This window comes from Rhipicephalus microplus, chromosome X (assembly GCF_043290135.1).
Source record: "Rhipicephalus microplus isolate Deutch F79 chromosome X, USDA_Rmic, whole genome shotgun sequence".
NCBI classification, from domain to species: domain Eukaryota; kingdom Metazoa; phylum Arthropoda; class Arachnida; order Ixodida; family Ixodidae; genus Rhipicephalus; species Rhipicephalus microplus.
Window position 1 is genome coordinate 448,684,835 of NC_134710.1, and position 20,944 is coordinate 448,705,778.

Below are 20,944 nucleotides of genomic sequence, written 5' to 3' on the forward strand. Positions count from 1 at the left end.
AGTGGCACTGTGTGCAATTTACGTCTGTGGCCAAGAGTAACCAATGCAGCCAATGCAAACATGCTGTCCAGGTAGTCATCGGTTATTAATACTATAATGAAGTAGTCACCCATGCTATGGGGAAATTTATTTTGTGCTCAGTTGTGCAAAATGCAACAGAGCATGAGACGGGTACTAGATGTGCCGTGTACATGCATTTATAAACAAATAAATAAATCGCGATAATACCAAATGAATTTTCTGTTTTGACAGAAAAAAACCGACTGAGATTGTGCACCACCATTATGTGGGTGATAAATAGACTGTAGTGCTCATTGACATATTTGGTACACTCGAGCTCATTTATAAGAGGCACACCCATATGACACAAATGGTTATAAGAGGCAGCAGTGTGCCTACAGTAAAATACAGCTTGATAAGCAAATTAATACGAGATACCCTGCTTATAAGAGACCTCTTATATAAAAGACAAGAATTCCTGCTTGGAGCATGCCTCTTCTAAAGGGGTTTAACTGTATTAAAAAGGGCTTGTAGATAACTGTGTATGGTATTTTCTCGATGAATTTCTTGCAACATGATGTGATAAAGCTACTGACCTATTTGTTTCCTAATCAGATGTCCTGCTAACGGCAGCAGTGTGTGTTTTGCCAAGTCTCGTGAAAGAGCGTATGGAAGCCTTCATTTGTCCTGAGGCAAGTGACCTTTGACAATGAAGTTATTTTGGGGGGAACAGTGCTAATCTACTAAGCTGGAGCATTAGAAAAGTTTTCAAATAAAGTGAAGTGTGAGATTAGGTTAGTTGTTATTCTATTATTAAACTGCTCAGCGCAAACATTTTTAGACAACAAACCCAAAAGATGAGGACCAGCGCAGTCATCGTCTCTTGTGTTCGTTTTCTAACTTTTATGCTGAGCAGTTTAATAACTTCAGCTGACTGTTTGAAGCTTAACCCACTCATAACCAGGTTCGAATGCGATATGAATATAAAAAATAAAAAAAGTTAGAGGGAGGTAGAGCTGTTGTGATACCAGTGGGGCACTAAGTTCAAAATATGGCCCTTGTTTATTGATAGAGTGACACCAGGCAAACAGGTTTCTTTGCTGAAATCGCTGTGATGTGCAGGGTTGGATCACGTGATCTCGCCTTGCTCTGGCGGATGAAAACTGGCAGTTGGATGCATTGTTTTTAGCCGCGACTTCGCGGTGTTTTCATTTTTTAAAAGCATTGTATTGCTCTGACTTATGGTGCACGGACTTCTGCAGACTACACAATGCGAAAAGTTGTAGTAAAAGTTACCGGCTGCGTGCCACAGTTTGCTGTGTATGCGATGCCACTGTCACTGCCACTGTTAATTCTCTCTTTCTTTGCTGTTGTTTTCGAGTCCATGGGGTTGAAATGAGCACAGACCATGACTGTTCACATAAAAGCAGATCGTTTCAGATTCTGCATAGGAGCCTCATTCACCACGAAAAATGAATATGCAAACGGTCCGATTATGTTTATTTTAAAAAATAGGATGTAGAAGCGTACATCTGCGGGAAGTCGCCGTTATTGCATTAAAAAAATGTGCGCTGTTGTCTGAATTGTCAGAGTCAAGATAGCCCGCAAGTCCAATTTTTGCCCTTTATTTTCGTTATTTTCATCCTATTTCGGTCCATTTCGTGGCCAGTTGCTCCTGTGTGTTCGAGGAGCACGTTTGACGAAACCTTCTTTCTTGCATTATACATGTGCTGATCCAGTCTTCGCAAAAGCTTACTTCTCTCGCCAAGGTAACCTTTACCGCAGTCTGCGCCACCACTATCCTCCTTGGTCGTCCGTCCTTGTGTGTGTACCCGACCACACGGGTTTCCATCCACCAGTGCTGCCGTAGGCCGGGGTTGGCACACCCAGCCCCTGCCCTCCCTCCCCCCCCCCCCCCCCCACCAAATTCCATGGTATATGCGCACAAAGTGATGGTTTACTACCGCTGCCTGCCTGGGCCCAATTCTAATCTGGAATATAGGTGGTGCTTGGTGAAAAAAAAAATTTTGCCAACGCCGGTGTTGTCCATAACTTCAGCTCACAGGTTTAGTTCCTTGCTTATAGATTACGTGTGGAATGGGCCATAGCCACTATCACTACCTCTCAATGTTGTTTTGATCTACAGGAGAAAAGAGCTGTCGTGAACATTGCACAGCTTATGATTAAAGCTGTAAGAAGAAAGAAAAAAAAATGGACATTGGCTATATTACTGAAACATGATATTGCCATTTAGATCACAGTACGCAAGACCTCGCAGCATCCACTTTCAAGGGTGCAAAATGATACGGCTGGCTGATCGTAACTTTATCATGATTTATCCCTGTATAGAAGCTCTGGAACTGAACCAATCATACAGAATTTTCATCCATGTGTGGCTCGATGGCTATTTAATGTGCAACGTGTGACCACCATAGAAATTTTTGCACAATAAATATTAGGATTGTGCCACAAAGAAAAGTTACAACACTGAATGGGGCAGGCGTGTGCATGATTCTCACATTTGCCTGCAATGATAACAGAAAGGTTGCGGTGGCTTGCGGCTGTAATAATACTGTGTCGCTACCCACAAAGTGCAGAATTCGCTTGTGCTGTGCTTCGTAGGGCTATGTGTGCTAAACAAAGATGCAATTTGCACATGCTCGTCATGTCAACCGCAGACCCTCTTTGACGCAAACCCACAATGAATGAAGTAGTTTGGTTGCACGTATTTCGTGCAGCAAAGATAAGTTTCTTTACCGTTAATACCTATTTGATACTTCAATTCGACACAGAAGGAGTTCCGACTTTTCAAGAGGTGGCGCGCTTGAACCTCAAGTTTTTCATCGAGGTGACCATAGCAGACGATGTCAGTAGTCAGGCATTATGAGAAGTGTAAAATATTTCCGCGGCAGTTATTTAGCTCTTTGTACACTCAGGGAAGAAGCTGCTGGTGTATTTTACTGATTTTGTTGAGTGAAGTACAATATAAAGAATAATAAAAAGAGGAGATGCGAGAGCGGCTGCGGGCTGTGCGCGAGAGGGCGGCGGAGCAATTCAATCACGTACGTCACAGGGCCGCCTCTGTATGGTGGCGCCACAATATGTCCTCATGCCGAATAGACTTTCTATCGGCTTTAGTATGTTTTGACAATAAATTTTTACAGGAAACCCTCACAAAGAAATTTTCCTGCTTTTATTTACTTTTCTTTCTAGCCTGCACTGTACTTCTCTTATAATGTCTTTTGCTAATTGACTAATTTCAATAACAAGTGCAATTTTTGCCCATTGTGGCAGGCAGCCTGTGGACTTAGAGTTGAACAATCGGGGAGGATCTTTTAATTTCCATTAAAGCTTTTAGGCTTCTTCGGTCCACTTGGTTTAGGACAAAGCATATTGGATAATCTATATCGTGATACTGATAAACTGCGGAGGATTATCAAAAAACACTTTTTCTCTACCAATTTATTGAATTGTGAACATAGTAAGCGGAGCTTTCTGTACTTAGTGGATCTTCACTTCGTCTTCTGCTCTTAGAAAAAAAAACTTTTCTTGATGTTGTGCAGTTCGAAAGATAATAACCTACTGCTCAACGCATTCTCTTTCAGGACCCAGAGGTCACCTACCTGTTTCCAAAAGTTACATACAGAGGAAGCAGCATTTTGGATGCCACGTTATTTACTGTGCGGCTAGAGGACATCTCTATAATTGAACAAAATTTACTGGCAGCAGTTGCAACACAAATAGCTTTGTATTGGGTTTTTGACATTTTCTTTGATCTGAAAGCGAGAAAATCCCTGGACTTGTTCTGCCGCGCTGCTCAAGTTGACAGCGGAGTGAGCCCTACACCCCTCACTTGGCTTGCTGTAGCACTGTTTGCACAGTAACCTGTAGGCTTAAATAATTTTTAATAGCGCGATAATTTAAGCCAACTGTTACTGTATAGTCCAACAGTGTCAAGTGCAAATATTTTCAGACTAAAGGATAATACAGATGGGAGCAGGCGTTAGCTGCAGAATGAAATTAAAAAATTGCACAAGGCATGTATACCCTACAAACAAAACAAATAATAACAGATTAATTTCACCACACAAGCACGTGCTATACAAGCATTCATACACTCATTGAGCACATAGATCAAATATGTCCTTCATGAAGGCCAGCTCTTTCGTGATCAAAAAAGAGGACATTTACAGTCCTCAAGCTGCAGCTGGATATTTCGGCATTCTCCCATCTGTGATTATAGCCATCCCAAAACCAAATAGTGTATTTATCAAACAACAGCTTGCACTTGCGCACATTGCAATGAACAGCCTGGATAGCCAACTTGTCATCAGTGCCCTTGTTCCACTACATGAACATGATCATGCAGCTGATATTCTGGCCAGACTGTTTCAGTGCCTTAAACATCGCCTGCATGAACATGCTAATAAAGTGGAAAGGGGACCACTATTGTGAGCTTTGCTAATCAGGCTATTCATTGGAATGTGTGCAAGTGCAAGCTGTTGTTTGAGAAATACACTGTTTCGTTTCGGAATAGTTATAAGCATGCACGGCATATTGCTGAGGCATCCTAATGGAAGCATGAGAGTAGTCTAATGTGTCAGTATAACATTCTCTTTTCTGACTATGAAAGTACTGGCCTTTTCAAGATACATACTCGATATACATGCCCATTAAATGCATCCATGCTTTTGTACTTTCCACCTTTGTGGCGAAATTCATTTATTATGGGTTTGTTTATAGAACACGCAGTTGTAACCCTTTGAAGGAGACGTCACTGGAAGCTGTTGTACATTTTACGAAGTGTCTCTTATAAGCAATGTACCTGTTCACTTTTTCTAATCTATCCATATTTCTATCGGGACACTCCACTGTCTCCTAATATAAAGGGGTTTAACTGTGTATGTTTTATCATAAAAGAAAATTTCAGGATGATGCTAATGTCTGTTTATGTCTGTGTTGTTTTTATTGTAATGTAGTAATTGCTGGGATTTATTATCGTGAAACGATGATTTGATTGAGAGACACTGTAGTGTAGACCTCTGGAAATTTTGACCACCTAGGCTTCTCTAATGTGCAGACCACAGAATCGTGTGGCAGAAGGCATACACGCGCTATCTAGCAACGTGACACCATCTGCAGTAAGTAAGCACGTCGAGTTGTATCAGTTGGCCTATCATGCCACTCTGTCTGACGCTGTTACGCCGCTTGCAGACGAAATGACAACTGGGTGCCTCTTTCTTTGCTCTATTAAATTCGTGCCGTTCTTTTACGTAGCAGCTGTGCTGGAGCCGGTTCAAGAACCGCGCTAAGGTTAGCCTTTTTAAGCTAATTTTGCTGATCTAAATTAAGGGATAGCATGATCAACTGTGCTTATTTGGATTTGGCTGTACTTATCTCGACCCATATGGGTGTAATGAAGCTTAAATTAGCATGAAAGGAAGCTGGACTGTACTAATTAAGCCTACTTACACACGAGTGTATTGGGTGACACCTTGCTCATATAAATTTGATTAGTTTTTTCTACAGTGACATTATATAACTAAGCTCATTAGTGTCTAACTTGGCTTAACCTGACAAGGCAAGCTCGGCTGAGAAAACTTAATTTATTTTCTTGGTTTATTAGGTTGTGTGATGGTAGCTATGTTTAGTTATGCTAATCAACTGTTGTAAATAACGCAAGCCCAGTGCTTGAACCGGCCCCGTTACAGCCGCTACATTAAACAACAGCACAAATTCGATGGAGCATAAAAAGCGACACCCAGTTGTTTTTGCTACGAATGCCGCAATCGCATCAGAAAGACTGAAATAAGAGGGCAACTGATACGCCATTACATGCATGCGCACCGCAGCAGGCGTCTCATTGCTAGATGGCGTGTCGATGCCATCTAAACTAAGTACACTGGTCTCAAGCATTTTTGCTTTTATCGAAAATGCAGCCGTGGTGACTAGGTTTGAATCCCGTGACCTCCGGGTCAGCACTTGATCACTATAACCACTGGAGTACTGCAACTGGTACATTTCCTTTTTTTTTTTTGTACGCCTTGCTGCTGTGGTCTATAGTGGCTAAAGTACCCAGCTGCTGACCTACAGGTCGCGGGATCAAATCTCGGCTGCGGCGGCTGTATTTTCCATCGAGGCGAAACTTCTGTAAACAGGTGGGCTCAGATCTGGGTGCATGTTAAAGAACCCCAGGTGGTAAAAATTTCCGGAGCCCTCCACGGCATCTCTCATAATCACACGGTAGTTTTCGGAAGTTAAAACCCACATATCAATTAAATGTTTTGCACTTGACACTTGCAGATCATGGGTGTTTAATTCAGGTAAATGTCATCTAAAAAGTTTTCAATGACATTTCTCAGGACATCTATTTCGCCATTTAGTGTTTGTATCGTCAAAGAAAGGAAATATGTAGTGTTTTATGAAGCCATTATTGAGCTGTGATATTTCAAGTCTGTCCACTTACTTCATGTTAGGCTTTTGTGCTGTTTTGTTGCAATATTTTACGTGGAGGTGTTATGCTGTGAAAATACCATTTCATTACAGACAACTGTGAGATTTAACGTTGTTTGTTACTTCTGGTTTTCTAAATGCTGCCTAGCAAATCGGATTACGGCAAGTAGTTATTAAATGTGTTCATGGCTATAATGATGCTTTCTTACACTATGCTGTATTGCTCGACTATTTCAGCTTTATGTAGATTTTCAAAATATTTTCTTGCTTTGATAAGCTGTTTCATTGTCATTGTAGATGGCACTTTCAATTTTGACTAGCTAGTCCAGAGTCTTTTTCTTTTTTGTAGAAGTGCAATACATTTTCTATTGTGATAGAAAATAGGTGCTGGGAAAAAACATTTTTTATATGAATGTAATGAATATGAACTCTACAGTGCTGATATAACAATTTTTCACTTACTAAATTTGCTTTAATTGAAAAAATATATATATGAGCATTACTCTGAAGCCGTGATATTCCTAACTACTAAATATTCTGGGCATCATCATTATCAGCCTGACTACGTCCACTGCAGGACAAAGGCCTCTCCCATGTTCCCCCACCAGTCAACTCAGTCCTGTGTTTGTTGCTGCCAATTTATACCCGCAAACTTTTTAATCTCATCTGCCCACCTAACGTTCTGTCTCCCCCTAACTCGCTTGCCTTCTCTGGGAATCCAGGTAGTTACCCTTTATGACCAGCAGTTATTTTGTCTACGCGCAACACGCCCAGCCCATGTCCATTTTCTCTTCTGGATTTCAACTATGATATCCTTAACCCCCGTTTGTTCCCTAATCCACTCTGCTCTCTTCTTGTCTCTTAAGATTACACCTACCATTTTTCTTTCTATTGTTCCCTGCGTTGTCCTCAATTTAAGCTGAATCCTCTTTGTAAGTCTCCAGGGTTCTGCTCCGTAACTAAGTACTCCAGGTGGTCAAAATTTCTGGAGTCCTCCACTACGGTATATCTCTCATAATCATATGGTGGTGTTGGGACGTTAAACACTACATATTAACAATTGCCTTGCGCAAAGCACGCTCGGCTGTCTGCGAAAATTCTAGATTATTTTATAATCTTCATATAAGCTTGAGACACCTACGATATGGATGATGTTCGATGCCACGTGTATAAATGGCGACGTACCTTCGCGCAGATCCTATTACCGACGACCAATGCTCTGATTACCGCTATCTGCGTAAAGCGTGAATTTCTAGTACTTTGTACTTTCCTAGGCACATGTTCACTCAATAAAAAGTGTCGTCTTGGGCAACCAAAGTACCATCTTTTTTGCCGTCGCAACCACGTGGCAATACCGTAAGTGAAATGAGAACGGTAAAATGATTGATACAAAACAGTGAGATGGGGCGTAAGTGCACGCCCAAGTTTTGTTTAAGATGCATATACCACAAGCTATTTTCTTCTATAGAACCAATATGATTCGGATTTGTTAAAATACTGTGAAGTTGAATGTCAAGAAAGGAAGAACATGAACTTATAAAGAGACAGTGGAGACGAAAAGTGATAGGTATCGACGTAAAGTTTGATCGGTCGTTCTCCGCCAAACGTCCAAAACGTTTTGTCGACTATCTTAGGTGTATTCGAAAAAAAAAAGTCGGGCTGATTTACTCCATTGAAATCAGTCTATCGCGAAAATTCTTTCTAGAGAAAAAATATTTTTGGTGACCTATATGTGACTGAAATTTCAGCTATAGGCTGGGCCCTATATTGAGTCCTAAGATAAAAGCATATTTACTGAGAGAGTCTATGTATAGGCTCGATTTATTTTGCCGACCTATGGTTTCGAACATTTAAAACCTCCCACTATGGCGTACCTTGGTGTCGTATTGACGTTCTGGCTTGTAAAGCCAAAAATTTTATTTTTCAAATTATAAACTGTTGATATCTCCCTCCCCTCCCCGGCACTCGTTCTAGGGTTGGTCCTTCAATAAACACAAGTCACATATTTTTAAAAAATGCTTGGATATCAACTATTCATAACTCTCATTTAAGGATGCGGAAATGAAATGACGTCACTAAATTACCGATGAGGGGAAATATTAACTTTAAAAGCACAGTAAACGTGACTAAAAAGCTAATTCAACGCTAAAACAATGTAACCTGAACTAATAATGTCACCACACTTCTAAAACCTCATGCACTGTATATTGCATACCTGCAAGGTGCAGTTATTCGAGCGCTTTTTGCAGTGAAATTGGCGATGGAGTTAATCCCGTTCATGGCGGTGCTATTTCTAAATTTGACGTTTGAATATCTCACGAGGCATTAGGAGTTTCTTTCGGTGAAATGCGTGTTTTTTTGGCGATGTAATTGAGGATTTTATGCATTGTGCTGGCACAAAGTGTATTGTAGATGATGTGTTTATAGAGTATACCGTTCAACGACTGTGATGAAATAGAAACCGCAATTTATGTTAATTCATGCTACACAACTCTCGTGATATGCTCCCAGAGAACAGAAAAATGCATAACGAAGTACGTTACTAATGAACGGAAGATATAAATATTTCTCTGTCTTTTCATGTTGTTTTCATGTTGTTCATTTAGTCCAATCTACAAACGTTCGTATTAAAGGAGCATGACGGTGCGAAGGCATGGAATTGGGTTCTGCAGCATGTTGTGACACTTGTGCCACTCGAGGTCACCTTTATTACATGTCATCGGGATCCACACTGAGCTTGATCTATGATTATGTACCTAATCAATAGAAAATAAGAGCTAAGCTCCGGATTCATTATTAATGTGGCTTCAAAGACGAGAAAACAGCGCGATTCGCGAGCAATCGAGCACCTGTTCTCTCTCTCTATTTCGTTGAACTGCTTGTGCCCTGAGATGCCACTTCAATTTCTTTTTGAATAAATGTGGCGACCTGGAAAGTTGTGAGCACCAAACAAGGCGCTAACAAGAATGAGAGAGACAGGACGGGTGCTTGTGAACGTCGTGTGGAGGCATTAGTTAGCGCTCGAAATTTCCCGATAGCAATGCGCCATCTGGCAAAATTTCAAGTTTTGTTAAAATGTAGCGATGACACAGATCATGGGTTTTTGTCATGTCAATTGCTACCAATTGAACAGTGGCTGCGTAATTTAGGTTACCATGAAAATTGTCGCGGCCATATTTCAAGAAGAAAGGAGGCAGAAACGCACCGTTCATGCCATACGTGATCCTTCATCACTCATGGAAATAAATTTATTCAAGCTGTAACGTGATTGAAGAATGCTTTTACTTCTCCAGTCTCTTTATGAGATATTGCTGCCATATTTTTCCAACAGGCCTGCAGTTCTGTTGTACCAACATAGCAACACCCATGTTTTTGAAGATTTTTTTTTCATTCTCATTCAAAAACGTTTCTATTCATAGCCATTTCTAAAGCGCATAAGAACTGAATTCCTGTCGTTCGTCACCCGTCGCTGCACGTTGGTCCAGTACACACTGCAAAAGGCTTGATGGCAAAGTCGTTTTCTATGTTCAAGTTCCTCGTACCCAACCTTTCGCGCCCTTTGTGCACTTCAAGGAATTCAGAAAGACTACAATACAACCCGACGAGCTGGTATGCATGGCGCAAACATGTTGCGAGTGGTCTCGCAGTGTTCTGCCATTGCGCTCCGTTCGCTGTTCTTTGCGCTCAAGTTGGATCGACACGCGCCGTCGTTGCGGTGCCATTGGTGTCATGTTTCCCACGTCTTTCCTTATACACAGTGTTCTGCGAATAAATGCCTCTGTGTAGCCGCTGGTGCCGAGGTCACGGATTACATTTTTCCTTCCTTCCCCAGCTGTGGTGACAATTGGTGGTTGGATTTACGGTTATTTCTTTATTTAATTTAGTTTTCTCGTTTGGCTAGTTTTTTGTATTTTTGCCCAAAAAAGGTGATCTAGAACATTTTTTTTTCGTGGGAATGACCATAGGTATGTGCGTATGTGGTTGCAGCTCCACATTTCCAAGTCGTGCGATTCGATTCGGACTGCCCTGCCTACGGCTCCTGTTCTCTTTCTGCTCTAGCAGCCATGGCTGTCACGTTTTTCCAAATCTTCTCCTCCTAGCTACTTCTAAACTCTTTTCTCCTCCCCCCCTCTCCTCAAGGCGCTGAGCAGTGCTTTCGCAAGGAAAGATAGGGTCTCTTTCCTTTTCTTCGACCACAGATTCATCCATTCAGGGGAAGCTTGCTTGCCTTAACTGGTTTGTAAGGCAGGTAAGGTTCGCAGAAACTCACCTCACCCTGAGCTGCCGAGCACAAAACAAAGCTTAGCCGAGAGTCATGAGAAGACAAGGAGATTCCACAGCAAGACAAAAAGTGATGATATTTTGCGTAATGAAGTATTGCGAAATCCACTACGGCAACCCTTTCCTTTACCACCATCCCCACTTCTAGTCGTACATTGAAGTAATGAAAAAACTCCAGCTATAATATATTAAAAAAAAACCGACGTTTTGAAGCCAATCTCTCACCCCTGAGGAAGAAGCCGAACCAGCTTCGAAACATCGGGGTTTTTTTTCCCAATATAGATTTTAGTTGGAGTTCTCATTTTTTCAGTCTCTATCCAAAACAGGCAGACTTATGTCGAACGTTCACCTTTGATTCCAGTTGTACGTTATATCCTCGCTGCTCCGACAAACCCCCTCACGCTGAAACATTTAGAGAAAGAATGACAGGTGCACAACCATAAACAGCCCCTATTCCTTCTTGGACGCTTATAGCTCTGGTGTGCGTGTGTGTGCGGGGGGGGGGGGGCTAGAAAGAGGAGTACTGACGGGAAAAAAAATTTTGCTTCTTGTTTTTTCGTCTCAGCAGGTAACTAATATTCTAGTCATTATTTTCTTTTTGAGAAAGCAGCACACAGTATAACACAATCATGCCCACCTAAAAAGGTGCAAACACAGGTGCTGTATTGCAATTGACGTGTTATTGTCGCAAGACTAAGCTTATGTAGGATAACGCGTACATGTGCACTAACACCAGTGCATACAATGAAGATAGATTTTCTTGCAGTGTTTTGCAGGAAGACTTGATGAATGATGAACTATGAATGTACTTTACCTGATTCAAAACTCGGGACAGGTAACAAACCTATTACAGAATGCAACCCTGTCAAGTCATGGTTCTCAGATTTTCTGCTGACAAAAATTTTATAGTACAGCATTCCGCACAATGACCAAATTACAAGCGTGGGCGAATGTATTGACCAGCATAGTATCACCAAATTTCAAAATAGCACAGGTATTTAGAGCAGCCAATTGATGTGGTACTCATTGTATTTAGTGCTGTCAGCGCGCATGTGCCTGTTGCGGAAATTGCGTGTAATGTTAAGTTTCTCTTTATATAATATTTAGAGGCACGGGAAATAACTTGTTTTTTTATGTTGAAAGCTATTATGTATATTTTTTTCTAGGTTGCTCTGCAATTGCAATTCTTTCACATGTGTTTTTTAATGGTGCTTCTTCGACGTTTATTGTACGAGCCAGAACAAGTCGAATATCGCTCATTTTTCGTCTGAGTGCGTCTGTTTTAGAAACATTTGGAGAGTCTATGAGTCCGAGCGAGACCTTTTCAGGGAAGTTTTGGTGAGTATGAGTCTGCCAGAGTTATATATTTGTTTTATTTTGGTGAGTTTAAGTCCGAGTGGGTCCGCTGGAGGAACGTTTTGATGAGTCTGAGTATGAGTGGGTATACTTCAGAAAAGTATTAGTGGATCCGGCTGACAAAAACATCGGTGAGTCTGAGTCCGAGTGAGTTTATTTAGAGTGAAATTTCGATAGTCTCAGTTCGAGTGGGTCCAAAGCAAAATATTTTTATATATGGTTATTGAGTTAGTCTGAGTGAGTTCCATTTATTTTGCCAACGCATGCCGTACGTGGGATCTTTCCGTTTTTGCAGAGTGTAGTGTGAATTTTATTTGCGAAATTTATTATAACCTTGCTCGTTTGTTTGGCAAATTCGGTTTTCATGTTAAGCAAAATTGTCTGTGCCTGGTGTTAAAAGCTGAACTATATTGCTGCTATTTTTCTGTGATACAAGCATCCAGAAATCTTGCCAAAATGTTCTGTTTGCATTTCTTCCAGGTAGCGGCGCAAGGGGTGAGCACGGTGGAGCTGGAGCTCTCCCCCCCCTCAATTTTCACTCGCCCCCATTGCTCCCCTCAAGAGGGACACAACACAATGGCTAAGTTCCCTGCCTCCCTGCCCACCCTTAAGAAACTCACTTACCATGGGTGCCCCATCGGTAAAATAATCTTGACGCTGCCCCTGATTTATTTCTTTGTGTTATTGCGCTATGCATAAATACCTGAGTAAGAAAATGCTTGCTCTGGGGAGGGTATATTATGCCTATATTTTTAGAGGACTAAAGTTTTTTTTACTTTTGTGAGAAAAAACACGGGCTTAAGAACATCGTAATTTGGGTCCACAATGAGATGCTATTTACACCACTTGGGGCTCCAAGTGAAAATTAACTTTATACCTCAATCTGGAGCAAACAAACAGCTTTATGTGGCAAGTGTTATCACTGGGCTATTTCATGCCATCTCTCCAAACCTTGGCGCTCGACCATTAGAGATTAGCTTTAAAAAACAGAGGATCATCTATTTATAGAGCAAGGGGTTTTCCCGTGAAATGTTTCTTGACATACATTTTTCAGTACCGTAAGGGGCATGCGAACTGTTTTCGCAAAGCTTGAAGCTTGACTCGTAAAGTGTATTGCCAAAAAATCCGTTCTACATTCTCAATAAAATTTTTACTGACTCACTCCTATATTAAAATAGAGAAAAGTTTGTCTCATTGCACAGGGGTGTCCTTTTAACTTGAAATAATTTTCACGAACCCTTTCATGGGTGTTTCTTGCTGCCTTAAGGAAGAGAAATATGGCCCATATTGCAGAATTTTTCAATAGACAGATAATAGTGAAAAGAAATAGATTGTATTAAAAAATTGTCGAGTAGTTTTCCTGTAGGCGAAAAATAATTTTAAACGTACGTAGTGCAAAATAGTGAGTACAACTGTCGACAAAATTTGCTAAAAAATCTTTTTTTGCTCATAAGTAACATTGACGTGGTCCAAGTAAAAATATACTGAACAGTTCACTTAGTAGTGATTTTCATTGCGTAATGACTGAAAGCTTTTGTTTACGTTTTGCTTTAGGTGAGAAAATTATACACTACTTATCTTCGGGTTATCTAAGTTATCTGTGTGCTTGCACGTGTCCATGCCTTGTAACAATGGATCCTAGCATGAAGTACACGCTGCGTGGAAACGAGGAGCATTTAGAGGATTGAGCTTCGTTCGGGCTGAATAAAGTGATTTATTAAACAGTATTAGCTTGGATCTCTATCAAAATGCCGAAAATCAAGACGCCGATTTATTAAAAGGTTGAATGTCATAAAGCTGAAAAATTTAAATGCCATAAACTTGAAACACCCAAAACAACGATTGCTGGAAAATAAAAGTGCTCGAAAGACATATCGCCGAAAATTTCTTGAACCATGCACGCGAATACCCCTGATTTGAAAGGAAATGGACGAAGATGTAGCGGGATGTGTTCCCCCCCCCCCAAAAAAAAAACCAATACTTTGTTTCAGTTGTGGTTATGTTTATGTGTTTGACAAGATGGTGTATTCTAGGCACTATTGGAGGTGCGAAAAGTGAGGAGACTGCAACTCCAGAGTGGCTACCGACCTTCCTGTAGAAGGTACTCGCATGGCAATCTCGAAGAAAGTGATCTACGACAGCCATGCACTTTCGGCTTATTGCTACCATGAAGAGGAAGCAAGCCAGTCTCGAAGACATCGTCAAGGGAGTGACAACCCCGCCGTTTACAGAGCAAAAATCAAGGGTTACGCAAAATCGCTTGATGCTGCTCTGGGCAACCCGGACAATGACGTTTCAAGTTTTCGACAACGAATTGCACACAAGCTGTTTGCGATAAGCAAGAAATCACTATGATGTGCGAGTGGAGGTGAAAAAGTATATAGTTTGCTATTTGTATGAAGGCTTGAGATAAATGTAAAGGGACAACTGGAAATGAGGGCGAAAGAGTGGGTTGGCGTAACCTCTAATTTAGCTAGATAGTTCATCTTCCAGTGTAGCTAGGTGACGCAGACATTTTGATATTTCGGCTTTTGGAAGGTTTGGTGTTTTGATTTTATGACATTTTACACTTTCGGTGTCTTGTATAATCGGCTTTTTGATTTTTTGATATTCTAAATTTCGGCATTTCAATACTTCGTCCTTTTGATTTTCGGCGTTTCTAGCGCCACGTTATTGTAGCTTTAGTCATAAAAATACGAACCCTACGCGGGTGTATTTAAACCACGTGCAGCTCTCCGCTTACTCGGAAGTGATACCAACCTGTGCGACAAAAGCAAAAAATTCATGAAAATAAAAAACAAGTGTTGCATGGCAGAGAAGCCACAGTTATGAGCTAACTCAATAGTATTTGAGTGACCATGTTTAATTACCCAGTAATCATGTGCTGTTTTATAATTGCAACTTATCCGTCGCGAAGCATATCTTTTTTATTTTTGTGGATTCGTTGATTGATCGTTGTGCTCTATCAATTTATAAATCTTCGGGTGTAATTAACGAGGTGCTTGACACGTCGGTATCCTTTCACAGTGTCACGAGAGGTCCACGTGGCGCACTCTAAATGTATTCGGATTCCTCATTGACTAAAACTAATACTTGCACGGAAATAATTGGAATAAGTACTTAGAGAGCTAGATATGCTGTCTAGATGATTCTCGCGTCCACTCAGCTTGCACCTAATGCTAGGATGCATTGCTTAAAGTATAAACTAACCCCCTTTATGTAAACACATGCGAGGACTGAGATTAGTAGAACGCCAATTCAAAATTATTTTTCTGACTAAAACAAAAAAAGTTTTTTTTGAAAAACTTACAGTCGGTACACAGGGCAGGCTAATGCGCTGTTACAATATTTCTGTCTAGACACATCTATGTTAAATTTAGAACCTGATGTGGCACGTCATTGGCTGAACACCTTTCTGCAGAACACCACAGTCTAGATGGGGATGGTCTGCACGTCCTTCAATTAGCGCTAAGTGGTCTCTTACAATGTACTTTACTTTTCCAAGTGTGTCAAGTGTAGAGATATGCAGCCCCCTAGAATAGGTTTAATTGATGGACTCATTGAAGAAGAGATACAAGAAGGTTTTATTTTTGTACTAGCACCGAATAGCAGATTAGCACTACTTCCGCGTGTTCCACATAGCACCACTCAGTGAATAGACAGACGCCATGATAAGAAATACCAATGGGCAAAGTGGTTTAACCCAACACCCTCAAGACTACAAGGTTTCGTTTGACTCACTTTCACGTGGCTAGTGTTACTATAGGTGCAGCCAACACCTGCCGTACAGACAATAGCATAGAGGCTTTTGCGTGCCGTCTTCGCGCTCGCGATGGTCAAGAGTTATATGCAACATCTGTAGACCGGGCCCCAGTGCATAGACCGGGGTTTCAGCAAAAATATGTTGCATCTTTTAATCAAAATATGCCGGAGGAAAAATGTCTGGTGATCGAATGCTTGGTAGTCTGTAGGAAATCCTGTCACTGCGTTGATATGGCTTATTGTACATCATTCTATAGAAGCGGCAGCGGGGCTTAAGATTCATGAACCATGGACAAGTGCAGACAGAAAACATGTACTCCCAAGTGCGAACTTAGTTAGAAAAATGTTAAAGCGATTTACTTTTCCTTGGCACATCATTCAGGAGTATCAATTCCAGAAGTCATGCACAGCGAATAAATATTTGTAGTATTTTAACCCAAACATATGCGACTAACAACCGCCTCATACCTCAGCTATATATTGAAAATATACTAGAATTACAAGACTTTCAATGAAAACAAGCTATTGCATACACTGCACGCCTTTTTTAGTAGATGCACGTTATGTAGGTCGTTGTGACCACTTCCATTTCCCTCTAGAAGTGAAACTGTGCGTCCTTGTGTGCGTGTGTCTGTAGATCATGTTAAGATTGGCCTCTCTGGCTCCGCGCCACTTGGACGCGGGAGACGATTGCAGCTAAGCCTACCATAATTTGTTCCTGGTCAACGCTCTCGAGGTGCGCCAAGACGGTCATACTTCAAATTCTTCAACACAAAATGACAGTCATACTTCGAATTCTTTAGGGCTGTTGGCTCCCCTCGTCAAAAACTCTTTGGACACGACATACTGACTGACGGCCTAGGAAGAGCTGTTTGAAATCGAGGCTGCTTGATTTGTTTGACGTGCCAAGAGACGCGCTGAACAATTAGCCGAGAGCTTGAGATCCATCATCAGTTATGTTTCCCACACTGTATGGTGCGTTCAAGTCTTCCATTTCCAGAGCTCGTAGCCTCACGCTGCAGACCCTATTCTGCAGGTGCGATGCCACGTTATTGCACTCTGCTGTGACCTATGTTTTGCTTCTCCCTGCCATGTGACGCACTGAACGTGCACACTCTCCCTTTCCTTGGTTGAAAAGAAGACAGTGTTCGAATTTCTCTCTTTTTCTCCGTCTCTCGTTTTTTTATCCTTATAGGCTGCGCGGTGCTCCCTGCTGGGCTGCAGAAATTAGGCGCCTTCTTCTAACCACTTCCCCCCCCCCCCCCCTTTGTGGGACGGAGATGAAGACGACAATTTCTTTGGACTGCCCTCGGCACTTCGCCTTGCTCCCGACCATAATGCAGAAATTAGGTACCTTTTTCCTCTTCCAACCACCCCCACCCCCACCACTGTCCTGGACTGAATGGACATGCAGTCTGTCAGTTTACAGTAATCTGCAAGGCGGCTTTCATGTAAGACTTGTTTTCGATCAAAAAAACTCTCGTTCACAGACTACTTTTCTCCCTCATTGTGCCTTTACTTCTCCGAATTCCAGTGAATGCACGCAAGCACGCGAGTACAACAAAATGTCACCTGTCCAAATTCCAGCGAAGGCAAGCGAGCACAGCAAGATCTCAAAAAAGGGAATGGCGGAAACAAAATGAGCGAGAAAAGTAGTGCGTGAACGAGTGATTTTATTTATTTATTATTTATTTATTTACAGAATACTGCAGGCTCTCTTCAGAGCCCATGCAGGAGTGGAAAAAAAAAGAAAAAAATCACAAGCAATCAGCAGTCAAGGCACACAAAATTAATAAATGTACGCATGACAATTAATATTCAACAGCAATTTTCACCACATAAATTAGTAACAATTCGTGACCAAATTAAGTATATTTACACAAAACTATACACACCAATACATATTCGCAATAACATATGGCGCAGCGATAGGAGCATTATGGGGCTTAACGTTATGAAGTGATAAAATCAAAGTGTTCAATGTTCTGTAACGACTCAAACGGCAGGGCGTTCCAGTCTACAATGGTCCTGGGAAAAAAAGAGAACTTAAATGTATTGGTACGTGTCTGGAATGGTGTTATTGACGCTGCATGGCGATTTCTAGTTTCTCGTGACGTCAGTGGTTGTATAAACGTAGAGGCATCTAGTGCGAAATGTTTGTGTTTTAACTGAAAAAGAAATTTTAATCTCAGAATTTTGCGACGAAGTTGAAGTTCTTGTATATTATTTTCTTTCATGATAGCTGTAGGGGAGTCTGTCATGCGGTACTTAGAAAATATAAACCTGATGCATTTACGTTGAATCATTTCTATGGCATGGATGTTTTTCCTAGTGTATGGGTCCCAAATGACGCACGCATACTCGAGAGAAGGTCTAATGATGGTATTATAGGCTAACAGCTTCACTGATGACGGGGCAAAACGAAGTTTGTACTTGAGAAAGCATAGCTTACGGAAGGCGGATGCGCAAATGTTCGATACATGCATATTCCAACTTAGATTTTTGGTTATCGTTACGCCAAGGTACTTATACACACTGACCTCCCTGAGTACGTGAGTTTGTAGCGCATATGGAAAAGAAAAGAAGTTTTTCTTTCTAGTGATGTTCATGTACACTGTTTTGTCTGAGTTTAGCTTCATATCCCATTGCTTACACCACTGGTAAACGTTATCAAGGCAGGTATTTAAAAGCTGTTGATCATTCATGGTAACAATTTCCTTGTACAGCACGCAATCATCGGCAAATAGCCTTATTCCGACATATTCAGGGACAACTTCAACAATATCATTTATATAGATTAAAAAAAGTAGGGGCCCTAAAACACTTCCCTGAGGAACTCCTGATGTAACCTGAAGTTTAGATGAGCAGTGACCATTTATATCAACAAATTGTGTTCGATTTGACAAGTACGCGGATACCCAATTTACAATAAACTCTGGAAGGCCAATATTTTTAAGTTTGAAAATCAATTTATTGTGGGGAACTAGATCAAAAGCCTTCCTAAAGTCTAAGAAAATAACATCAATTTGCCCGGATTTATCAAGAATAGATGCGAAAGTATGTATGACTGTGACCAGTTGAGTAACAGTGGACAAACCTTTTCTGAACCCATGTTGAAATGGGGTTAATATATTGTTCTCATTAAGAAAATTAGTGATGTAGTTAGCTATGACGTGCTCGAGAAGCTTACAACAAGAACAGGTAATAGATATAGGGCGATAATTTGTAATCAATAATTTATCTCCTGATTTGAGTATTGGTACAATTCGCGCTATTTTCCAATCTATCGGAACAGAAGAAGAAGACAGGGAGGCGCGGAAAATGATCACAAGGAATTTAGCAACCATCTCAGCGTATCGACGCAGAAATGCGTTGTGAATGTTATCGGGACCAGGCGAAGCTTTAGTCTTTAAATTCAGAAGCATAGATACAACTCCAGATAAGGACACGATGTCTGCGTCGAGATAAGGAGAGGTAGCAGAAGCCCGTGCGCTGTCGCAATCTTTTTGGAAAACGCTTTGAAAGTACTCATTGAAATGTGTCGCTATGCTTGTTTCATCTACAACGATTGTATCATTGTGAATTATTTGAAGAGTACCTTCTTTCTTGCGAGATAATTGCGACCAGAATTTATCAGGAGCCGTCCGTATGAAGTCTGGAAGAGTGTGTTGAAAATAAAATTGCTTAGCACATCGGATAGACTGGTTTAAAAGTGTCTGGTTTGTGTGAATAGTTGTCTGAGATGCGCGGTGACGTCGTAATCGTTTTAGTTTCCTTTTTTGATGCAAGATGTCACGGGTGATCCACGGATTTTTTTTCGCGATCCTTTTCATTTTATTTGGCACAAAATGATCTATGCAGTATAGACATAACCTTTTAAATGTCTCCCATAGCTCAGAAACATCAGACCCACCAAAATTGCTCAAGTTTATGTCAAGAAAGTCTAAGACGCTTTCATCCGCTGCATGAAGGTAATCTTTGACTGCGACAGTTTTAGAAGGAGCACTTTTCTTTGTCAAGAAGTGGCATACGCACTTCACCATATAGTGGTCTGAAAGACCAGGTTCAATTGTCACAGAAAAGTCGGTCATGCATCGGCTCAAAAAAACAAGATCTAATATAGAAGAGGAACTACCCTGAACACGAGTAGGTTGTCTAACCACCTGTTCCAAATTACAGCACATCAATAAGTCCAGTACACTGTGAACATGAGCACTGGGTTCATTAGAAGCAAACGGGTTCTCCCAATTTACACCAGGAAGGTTCAAGTCACCAGCAATAATTATTTTTTGTTGTCTAAAACCCAAGACGTGATCACATAAATCCTGCAAAAACTCCGGTGGAGCATCGGGACGGCGATAAATGGCTACTAGAACTAAGGAAAAGCCCCAGCATGACAATTTCAAGGTAATAGTTTCATGGTTATTGATTTGTTTTGAAAGTGCTGCTGAAATGTTTTGTTTAATCAGGACGGCAACGCCACCTCCTTTTGAACTTCTATCTCGACGAAATACTTGGTACGAAGGCGGAAATATACTGTTGTCGTGAACTTCACTTCGGAGCCAAGTTTCAGTGATCACAACAACATGAGGGCTGTATCCCAAGATCAAAGCTTCAAGAATATCACTTTTGTTCACAATGCTACGCGCATTGATATTTAAGAGGCGCAGTTCCTCAAGGCGAGAAGGTATCTGTCAATCCCTGGAGGAAACTTTTCGCCGAGTAACCAGTTCAACCCTCGAATGTGTGACATCATCCCATACGTAAAGTTCGTTATCTATTCGCAGTTTATCATGCAGAAGAATCACTTTCTTGCCCTGTTTTTTTTCCTCTTTTGCACTTTGCCATAAAAGCTTGCGTTTCCTTAGAGTATCCACCGAATAGTCATTCTGAATGTAAATTTTTGTTCCCTTTAACTTTCGTGCATTTTTAAGAACATCCTGCTTTTCGTTATAATTTTGAAAGGATACAATTACTGGCCTCATTTTACCCGGCTTTCCAATGCGGTGGATTCTTACAACAGAGCTGCATCTTACGTTTAGCTTGTCCCAAAAAAGGTTTTCAATCACCTCAGCGCGAAGAGTTGTCTCAG

The 20,944-nt window shown here is 41.1% G+C and overlaps 2 protein-coding genes across 2 annotated transcripts in view; both read left to right on the forward strand.

Moving 5' to 3' along the window:
* Positions 1-19,549, forward strand: part of LOC142776628 (uncharacterized) — a 34,700-nt gene extending 15,151 nt beyond the window's left edge. Inside the window, exon 6 of the mRNA XM_075880597.1 lies at positions 616-19,549. Within this exon, the coding sequence (XP_075736712.1) occupies positions 616-627 (12 nt within the window). The 3' untranslated portion in view covers positions 628-19,549. The remainder of the gene's footprint in view (positions 1-615) is intronic.
* LOC142776629 (uncharacterized) lies at positions 623-19,549 on the forward strand. Its single transcript, XM_075880599.1, has 2 exons — positions 623-692; positions 3,606-19,549. The coding sequence occupies exons 1-2, from the start codon at positions 669-671 to the stop codon at positions 3,882-3,884; spliced, it is 303 nt and encodes a 100-aa protein (XP_075736714.1). The 5' UTR covers positions 623-668; the 3' UTR covers positions 3,885-19,549.
* Positions 19,550-20,944: the final 1,395 nt, after the last annotated feature.

Bases quoted from the DNA above. Each gene is read 5' to 3' on its own strand.
- LOC142776629 (XM_075880599.1), top strand. From the start codon at position 669: ATGGAAGCCTTCATTTGTCCTGAG. The intron at 693-3,605 runs GCAAGTGACCTT...ATTCTCTTTCAG, and splicing joins AAGCCTTCATTTGTCCTGAG to GACCCAGAGGTCACCTACCT.